Source organism: Coffea arabica, chromosome 2e, assembly GCF_036785885.1.
Source record: "Coffea arabica cultivar ET-39 chromosome 2e, Coffea Arabica ET-39 HiFi, whole genome shotgun sequence".
Classification (NCBI taxonomy): domain Eukaryota; kingdom Viridiplantae; phylum Streptophyta; class Magnoliopsida; order Gentianales; family Rubiaceae; genus Coffea; species Coffea arabica.
Window position 1 is genome coordinate 28,697,396 of NC_092313.1, and position 10,559 is coordinate 28,707,954.

A 10,559-nucleotide genomic window follows, 5' to 3' on the forward strand; every position below is an offset into this window, starting at 1 on the left:
GCTTTTAAACCAAATCTTTTATGGTATTTTCTAGTTCTTATTTATCTATTTTTTATTCAATTTCTTCCTTTTTATGTTTGGAGGAAAAAAAGAAGTAATGAAGGGATAAATTTGTCAATTTATCAGTTTGACTTTTTAATATTGACTATTAGTTTTAATGAAAAAACTAATAATGACACATTAACCCAAATCATGAGAGGGTTATATATAGTTTTTAAACCATGGGGGTTTACGTGGTAAAACACCAAACTATAGAGGTTAAATGCAATTTAGCCTAAATCCAAAATCAGGCGGTTGCATATGAACAAATACCAAGGTTCTTGACTTTGTTCAATACAATCCCAAGGCTAGAGACACAAATTTTAAATTCACTACCAAGATAAACCATTCTCTTGTTTATTTTTCATTTTTTCGGGTCAAAAAGTACAAACTACTTGAACTAGAAACTAATCCCGACAAAGTTTGTGGGTTTTTTTGCAAGAGTTTTAGTTAAATATTGGTTACTTCGCCTAATTTGCACCTATTTTATCATGCAAATGCATGCACACTTTTAAAAAAATAATGCATGCACTTATATTATTGCCTTTCTTACATTTAAATACTTTTTTCAATTTAATTTTACTTTTCTGGCAAAACTAAATCTGAAGCCCATTTCAAGAAATATCCACCGAATACCAGGTAAACAAACCTCCTTCGTAATAAAGAATGAAAAGGACCAAAAAATTTTTTTGTCTTTAAGGATTAAATTTATAACCAGTCCTAAGATAACACGCAGCAGTCTTTTTGCATCTAACAAAGTTTTTGATTGACTAGAAATCCTTCTCTGATTGAGAAATGGGAATTGGCTTGATGATAGCTGTACGCGATAAAAGTTAAAGTTTTCAGAAACAAGAAATATACACGACAAATATGTGATATATAAATTTAAGAAAAATATGTGAGCACAATCTCTGAGGTTTTCTCGAACTCGTAGAGAGTTTCCCTCGATTCTCCTCCTTGAATGCCAATTCAAGGGCTTCGCAGTTTGTTCTTGGATCCACCACCGATTCCTTCAAATCTTGATATAGAAGATTTGAAGAATTTTAGAAGATATTTGAAGACTCAAGTCTTGATATATGGGAGACTTTGAGAGCTTGAAGATCCAGACCTTTGTAGCTTGGAGCTTCAATGCTTTGAGCGAATGAGATGCCTCTTGGTGTCTCTGTGTGTGACTTGGTAGAGAAACCCCTATTTATAGCTGTAGCAAAAGGTAGAGGCTGAAGACTTGTGTACCACTTTACTTGTCTTGCAAGACGTGCAGTCATATTAGGACTGTGCTAGTCAAATATTATCTCTTCATTTTATATTTATTAATAAAGAGATAAGTAATTCATCGATTGGCCAAACTCGTGGGGACACGTGACGTGGCGCCGTTTGACTGGCCAAGCTATTGCAGTATATAAGAAATATACTTGGATTAAACAACTCTAAATGTTATCCCTTTAATAAGAAATAAATATTTAGATATTTATCTAATAGACATGTGACATGATATGATTTGGTTGGTGGAGATATCCCTGCAATTTGAATTGATTCGGAATACCTCAACTTGACACGTGGCGAAATATAATTGGTCATTTAATAACTAATCTTTCCAGGTGTATATGCCATATGGCAATATTCAATTGGATAAAAATACTTTATAGACCAATGGTAATTTTTGGAATTTAATTAAAATTTCATTGTCTACAAATGCCCCCTCAAAACCTGTTTGCGAAGAGTACAACTTAAACGGACAAGTTTTGACTTTCTTTAATTCGCTTAAGAGCCTTTCTTGCCAAATTGGACTTCGAAACTTTGTGAATCAAGTCACCTAAGTAGGAAGCCAGCCGCACAAAGACTTCAATGACCAAATAGGCACATAAGTGATTAATCAAACTTCATGGAATTCAATCTCGTAAGTGATTGATCAAGCACTAGTGCACCAGTGCACCTTACATGCAAAACACCTTTTCATTGGCCTAGGAAGTTACCAACTCCAATTATAAGACAAGTGCATTGTTCCTTGATCAATCATGAATTCCACCGCTTCACAAGATTCAAGGTTTGAACCAGTCGGCTTCTTGGCGAAATTCTAAGATTTGTATCCTTGATGAACTTAAACATTTGAGTTCCTTTTTGTTTTCCTTCTTTTTGTGATAAAGCCGAAGCTTGAAGAGTAACCCAACACAATTCTTCAAGGAATTAATCAGCCTATAGAAGTTGGTTGTGAAAATAATTCCTTCCAAGGCCAACATGAATTGAAGCTTTGTCCTTTATAATCCTATGGAAGAGCAAGCCCCCGAAACCAGCTTAGAATTCACTTTCTTTTAGATGTTCAGCCTGCCAACCGATTTAATTGCTAGGAACCTCCAGAGCGAAGGTATTCCCTAGACAATTTAGGTGAACTAGGAAGCCAATTACACTTGAACTCACCTTCCTCTCCGAATTTGTAGTAGAAATCCTTTCTATAAATCCCCAAGTCCAAAGCCGTTAATGTATGAAGCTCCTTGAAACTAGTCGTGGCTCTTAATTGATAACATAGAATGATGATAGCATGTACTAGTGCTCTCAATTTCCCGAGGCCGGATCATCTTACGTAGTAGCTTCATGTTTGCTATTTCAGACCAATTCTATTCTTTGTGGTATTCCATTTCTTGAAGCCAGGATTTGCATCATTGTTGACTAATCAATTAACTTCTCCACTGAACATATTTGAAACTCAAGGAGCCGTCTGACACCAATGTTGAGACCCAACTCGCAGAGGAAGTCGATTGCGAGAACAATTCTTCTCCAAAACCATCTTGAGTCAGAGCTCCATGTCTCTTTCTTCCCTCTTCGTCCCACTATACTAAACAGGAGGAAACCAACTTCTTTCGCTAGTCAACTTCCTCGGCTTGACAAATTAACCCGCTAAGCCACAAATAATGAACCCTTTGTCATCTCAAGCTGAAACACCTTTGACCAGAATCCTTCTTGAATATGGAACGCATATCTGCTATATATACTCGAAGGTTTGAGGCATTAGTTTTCCCACAATCCAAAGGCAAACTCTCCCTCGTTTTTTTTCGCTAATGTTATCGAACTGCCGCTACGTCTTTATTTGCTAGTGCCGTTGTTTATTATTTGCTGGTTTGCTTGGCTTTGCTAGCCTTTTCGACTAATAGAATCAACTTGAAGTCGGTCATCACTGCTGCCGAGCTATTATTTCAAGGTACGCACTACTTTTCCCAAGCTATGGATGAATTTCTTCCTTGCTAGAGTTCAAAACCCTTTTTTTTTCTTTTTTATCTATGTATAACTAACCCGCGGGCTCTCAAATTATCCCACCCGAAATAACTTTCATGCAGTGATCTAATATGCCTCTTGAGTTTACAGTAGAACCCATACGGATTAACCGATGAATGACTTGACGCTCTCATTACCACCCTGCTTGTGTTTCTTTTTTTTTCTTTTTACTACCTTGCATGGAACAATTGCTGATTTTTGTAGTCTGTGCACAGATAGATTCAGGGACAATATTTTCTTTGCCGATGTTGCCAGAACACCTGACCCAATGTGCTTTACATTTATTTCCCATGCAAGATGCTAAGTACCTTATGAATTATTGTCTTTGTTGGCCTCGCATGAAACTTCCCATCATGAATTGGTTAGAACATTATGTCCGCCAATCATGCTTTAAGATGAAAAGTTGATGCACTATGAGCGGTCATATAGAAATATTTGACGGTTGCTTCAACCAAATTGGTGCCACCCGCTATCCACATCCTGTCGATGCCATTTTTTATGCCATTTTTTTCGTGTTTATGACAAATTGGCACCTAGGATTTTGCTTTCCCGTACTTAATTGCTAAACGGAACTTCAGCAATAGACTTTGCGTGTTTATTTTGATGCATCCTTGATGTCTCGGATGTGATTAGCACTTGAAATTCGTATGCCTACTTGTCTTGTGTTTTAAACTTGTAGAATTGCATCCGCATGTGTCATAAGATGGCCTTAATTTTCACACAGGTCCATATCAATATCTCAACCTTACTAACTTGCTCTCTTGTAGATAACCAACCTCGTGCTTGAAAAGAAGCTTGAAACAATTTCGGGGATTTGAAAAAAGCAACCAATTAGGTAATTTAGTTACCAAACTTTTGTAAGAAGTTCCCTTCATCATCTAATACTTTCTTTTACAAAATTCTAGCAAACATACAAATTAAGGACTACGCCACGCCATTACCACATATTTCATTGACGGACGAACGGGGTGGACCTCAATCAAAGAGCTTGTCACTACATATTCATAAACCCGCAATCAGCCCGTTCGCTGAATCTTTCATACCCCTTGAAGAATGCCTTCATCTCGAAAATTGGACTAGCAAGTGGGCTAAGGAAGTGGTGGCACCCTCGACTTTCTCCACTACATCGAGGGAAGAAGAAGTGGTCGTATTAAATTCGTCACTTCACAACAGAGATCCAGAAATAGCCAAATTCACGCTTCTGTTCGTGGGATTCAATATTGACAAAACTACATGGAAGATCCTTTCGTCCTTCTTTGGCGAGGCGTGCTTCACTTCTCATTATTGGGAATGGGTTGAGGACATCCTCGGAAGGTATAAAGAGGTACTCATACGTACTGGCATATTTGAAGCTGTCTACGCGTCGAGCTACTCCTACGATCGCTATGAAAATTCTTGCGAGCCTTCTTCAAATATTGGTGTCCCTCGACAAATACACTTCATACACCCGTTGGGGAGTTGTCCATCACACTTTGGGACCTTTATCGACTTGGTGGCCTTTCGATCGATGGCTCGTTCTTTGATGAAGTTATTATTTCGGCGCAGGAGCTTCTCACTCGTGACAAAGAAGGGAAGCCACTTCTCCCTGAAAGTTGCAGGCACATCTTTTCCGTTTACTACCACCTTTGGACTAATGACCAAGGGATATGGATGAAAGACTGGATTCGCTTCTGGTTCAAAGAAGAGGCTAGGTATAGGGTTCCTCCAAATAGAGCGAATAGAAGAAAGACCACATCTAAACCGAAAATGACTTACAGCCTTTCTAGAAGCTTAGAGCCACACGACCTTGCTGATACGAAGGACTTCAACATCCCTTTCGACACACTGGATATCCCAGGGTCTTTAAGAAAGGAAACCTATATTGCGGCATTCATAACTTGCTGGATTTACAAGTTCCTTTTGCCAAGCAAAAAGGTCGATCGTGTTCGCCCAAGTGCCTTCAAGGTTGCATGCTTAATGGCCACAGGGAAAAGATTTTGCCTTGCAATTCTCGTTCTTACGAGCATATATCATGGGTTGAGGGAGATATTCCACACCCCTAACCTTGGAGAATATGGGGTAATTTTTCCAATCTATTACGTCTATGCTTAGATTGGCCAATACTTCGATGTATATTATGAAAACAATCAAGTGAGTAGCCACCACGCGCGCATGACAAGATTTAGTTGTGAGAAAATGACAATATTTTATGGCCGATCAGAAGTTGAGAAAATCTTCAAAGAAGTGAATCCTTTGATGCTTCCCAAATTGTGTTGGACTGAAAATGAAGAAAAGGTGTTGATCGACAATGGATCCTTATCATCAAGACTTATGAGCTACTTCATTAGTCAACGCTCTTGCCATTTAACTCTACGTAAGGACAATACTTTCATTGTTGAAAAATATAATCCTTGCAGGTTTAGCAGACAATTCGGCTTCTGTCAAGAGACCCCCAACAACTTGAAAGAGATCACTCATACTTATACTTTGGGTGAGACTATTCAACTATGGGATTCCTCAGTTCGCACGCAGACGCGATCTCGAATGACTATACCCATGCACAAGAAGCATCCATTGATCACAAAAGACTATGACGCCTGGTGGTCGACTCGGTCAAACAGTGTCTCTTCAATTTCCTTTAAATTCACCGTTAAGATCCCTCAGCAATCATCGAAGAAGGGTAAGGTTACTTCCGCCAACGAGTCAGTGTATCATAATGGAGCTATAGAGATTGTAACGGGTCTTACCTCATCCACCTTGTGGAAGAACAAAATTACTAGCAGTCCCTCGAAAAATATTGTCACAAAAAATAAGTCTTCCAAGGACTCTCGACAGGTCATCAAAGAGGCGCAACCAGTGATTCCAGCACAGAAGACACCGCCCAAAGTTTTAAAATCCTTATCGGTGACTCACACAGAAGAAGATGTCGAAATCGAAACGGTGGACGATCGTGATTCTATCGAAGCTATAGAAAAGGAAGGGATTCAAGTTCAGGGCATCGGATCTACCCAAGGAGGAGCCCATTCATTGGCGAGTGGTAGTAGTAGTCAAGACCGTCACTGGAACCGATCAAAGAAGAGGACATCTTCTGATTTGGAGGAGGTTTCCTTTACACCACCATCGATTGGAGTGTCGCCACTTAAGGTAATCATCTCGCTATTTTTTTTTTTTTAATAATTTTTTTTGGTAACTTTTTTTCTTTTCAGCCCCCATTTTTTGAATTCCGTCAAGAAGATGTTGGTAACAATTCACAACCCAAACTGATGATGTAATTTCAAATAACAAAAGCGACAAAGTAGCTATCAGTACTCCAAAATAATTTGCCCACAGTTGAGGTACCTTGCCAATGCGTAAGAAGGAGTTAATTGGTTTGCACGAGATCCGAAAGAAATCTAAACCAGCACTGATTTCAGAATTTTGCGAGAAAAAATTGATCCAAGCGCATCGAAGGAGATACTTGCAGAGTTTGTGGATGGATTTTACCGAGCAAATTCTTAACACTCCTATTGAACAGATCTCTTCTTTAAAAGAGTGCGCAGAGGAAATCATTACGGAAATCACAAGAACGGATCCTACCAATGGTCTCCCTTTAAAGGACTTCTTGATAGAATTGTTTGCCAAGGCGGAGGCATATGATATTTTGGCATTTTCATCATGAAAAAAGATAAGTAAAAAAACACATGCAGAACTCCTTTCCAAAGTGACCGTCCAACTCGGGAGAACTAAGACGAATGAAGAAGAACTAACTCGTCATCTGCAAAGTCTTGAAGAAAAGTTGCAGTCTATTGAAGACAGGAAGGAAGTTCTGTAACAGAAACTTATCAATTTGGGAAAAAAAGATCTAGAAATCAGGTCAACTATCAATCAAAAGTATGAAACTTTCAAAGAGATCCAGACTGAAATAACCTGGGCACATGATGAGCTCTCTTCTATTGAAAGTACCAGCATCTTGACTGATGACGCAGTGAAAGAAATTGAAGACATGAAGTCTACACTTGAATCATGCAAGATAGCCGTAGTGGACTACAAATTTGGCATTTAGACTTTTCACCATGTCTTTTTTCTGAATCTGTTTCATTTTTTTTTCTTTTTCCATGTAATGAATTTTTTCCCATTTTTTTATGAATAATAAAATGCTTTCTGTTCCTTATCTCTTGTTTTTTTTTTAAGATACAAGAACTCAAATGGAGTATTTTATTTATTTCATATATTTTTTTTGGAAAGAGAAGATTCTTTTTTTTTTTTGCAAGGAACAAGGATTTGATTTGGAGTGGTGTGACTGAACCTAGAAGTTGCCCTCCAAACTGCTTACGTATTCCAAAAAGGGAATCAAGTCACACGTAGTTCCTGCTGTTCACATTTTAAGTTCATGCGGGCCAAGAGTATCTATTTGTTTACCACCTTAGACTTGGTGGAGTGTTTCACCAGTTTAACCACATACTACACTATTGGTGATTGCCATCCACAGTTTTAGCTTATACGGGACAGGAGTATCTATTTGTTTACCACCTTGAATTTGGTGGAGTGTTTTAGCAGTTTAACCACATACTACACTATTGGTGGTTGCCATCCACAGCTTTAACTCATGCGGGCCAGGAGCATCGCGTGGTTCCGATTACGCATAGTACCTTTTTAAGTACTTGCCATTGATGGGACCAACCCTTAATCCATTCTCAGCAACTAACTTGTATGAGCCATTTGTATACACTTCTCGAACAACATATGGACCATCCCATTTAGGAGTAAACTTTCTTTGTCCGCCATGAGTGAAAATGATCGGTCTCCGAATAGCGAGTACTAACTCTCCAATCTGGAAAGAGCGTGGCCGGATATGCTTATTAAATGCTTTTGAAAGGCGTGCTTGATAGCACTCAATTCGTTGTTGAGTTTCCAATCTCTTTCGTCGAGTGCTTCTAACTCTTCGAGGCGAAGACAAATATTATCTTCTTCACTGAACCCTTCTTGAATCGCAATTCTTAGCGAAGGTATTTGACATTCAAGTGGAAGAACAGTTTCAACACCGTAAACAAGCGCATATGGGGTCGCTTGCGTGGGAGTTCGAAAAGTAGTTCGGTATGCCCAAAGTGCTTCTCCAATTCGAAGATGCCAATCCCTTTTCGATTTATCCGCGATTTTTTTCAACAGATTACATAAGGTCTTGTTAAATGCTTCAACGAGTCCATTTGCGGCAGCGTAGTACATGGACGAATTGCATTGTTTGAAATGAAACTTTTCACAAAATTTGTTCATTGCTACATTGCAAAAAGGCTTACCATTATCGGTGAGATATAATGCGGGACCTCATATCGATAAATGATGTGCGAGCAAATGAAATCTACTACATTCTCCTTTTTGACCTCTCTTAGAGGAACCGTTTCGACCCACTTTGAGAAATAATCCGTTGCCGCCAAAATAAAAATGTGTCCTCCAGAAGATTTTGGGAGCTGTCCAACTATATTCAAACCCCAAGTATCGAACGGTCAAGAAGCCACAGTTGGATGCAATGGTTCGGGAGGTTGACGGATGAAATTGCCATGAAATTGACAAGCTTGACATCTTCTAACAAAATCGCTATAGTCTTTTACCATCGTTGGTCAGTAGTATCCCATTCTCTTAATGGGAAAGTGTAATTTCGGACCAAATTAGTGAGCACCACATATCCCAGAGTGAGCCTCCTCCATTGCTTGCATGGCCTCATCTTCTCCAAGACATCGTAGAGACACCCCATCGAATGATTTTCGGTAAAGCGTCCCTTTATAGTAAATGAAATGTGGCGTTCGACGACGTACATCAACCCTTTTCCTGAGATCTTCATGTAATTTCCCATGATTAAGGTAATCAATGATGAGGTGACGCCAATCCTTCTTTTCAATCTCATGGACAAAAATATGATAAGTTTTTTCTTCTCCACCATCATCTTCTTCATCGAACATCGGAGGTATGACCCAATTTTGACATATTAAAATTTGATTTTGATGAGAAGGTAGAGTGATCATGGACGCCACCCTTGCCAAAGAGTCAGCTTGTTGGTTAAAATTTCTAGAGATATATTCTATAGTGATATTATCTAAATATCCCATTAGTTGTCTTGCATACTTATAATATGATATCAATTCAGGTTTCTTGACATCATAAATATCAAGAAGTTGATTTATCACTAATTTTGAATCACCATAGATTCTAAGATACAACTACTTCATGTCTATAGCCGTTTCAAGACCGAGAATTAACGCCTGATATTCGGTCACATTGTTTGAACACCGGCGTGTTAAAATGAAAGAGTACTGCAATATATCTGCTTTAGGAGTATAAAAGACAACTCCCACACTAGCTCCATCACGGTGAGCAACCCCATCGAAATACATCGACCACGAGGATTCGACCATAAACACTTCTTCATTGGGGAGTTCATCAGTCAATTCCTACTAGGCAGGTATGGGATGATCGGCTAAAAAGTCTGCCAATATTTGTCCTTTGACAGCCTTTGCAGGTACATAAATAATTTAGAATTGTTGAAACTGGAAGTACCATCTCGCGAGCCAATCAGATAGTACAGGTTTCGCCATGACATATTTAATGGGATTAGACTTAGATATGAGTCGAATAGTGTGTGCTTGAAAATAATGTTTCAACTTCTGAATGACAAATATAAGTACCAAATACAATTTCTCAATGGGTAAGTAATTCAGCTCATTAGATGTCATCATCCGACTCAAGTAATACAGCGCATTCTCTTTACCTTCATCATTTTCTTGAGCAAGTAAGGCCCCAACCGACCGTTCTTGAGCGAAAATATAGAGAATCAATAATTTTCCTGGAATGGGCGCAGCCAACACTGAGGGATTCATGAGGTACATTTTGATGCTTGTAAAAGCATTTCTACACGATTCATCCCACTCGAATGGCATCCTTTCTTCATCAGTCGACTGAAGGGTTGGCATCGTCCGACCAAATTAGAAATAAACCTCTGAATATATGCCAACTTCCCTTGAAGGTTCTTCAATTCATGAATATTTCGCGGTTCAGGCATGTTCACAATGGTATCAATTTTAGATCGATCGACCTCTATTCCCATTGATGAACGATGAAACCGAGAAACTTGTCAGAAGTGACTCCGAATGCACACTTCAAAGGATTCATCTTCAGTTGGTATCTCCGAAAGCGTTGAAAAACTCTTCGAAGGTCTTGAATATGATCCTCTCGCTTCTTTGATTTCATCACAAGGTCATCAACGTAGCATTCCACATTCCTATGGAGCATATCATCAAAAATTC

General features: G+C 38.8%; 1 protein-coding gene across 1 annotated transcript; it reads right to left on the reverse strand.

Annotated features, from left to right (window-relative positions):
• Nucleotides 1-8,927: 8,927 nt before the first annotated feature.
• On the reverse strand, nucleotides 8,928-10,226 carry LOC140036201 (uncharacterized). Its single transcript, XM_072077510.1, has 3 exons — nucleotides 9,942-10,226; nucleotides 9,481-9,707; nucleotides 8,928-9,324 (listed from the first exon to the last, which is right to left on the reverse strand). The coding sequence occupies exons 1-3, from the start codon at nucleotides 10,224-10,226 to the stop codon at nucleotides 8,928-8,930; spliced, it is 909 nt and encodes a 302-aa protein (XP_071933611.1).
• Between the last annotated feature and the right edge of the window lie 333 nt (nucleotides 10,227-10,559).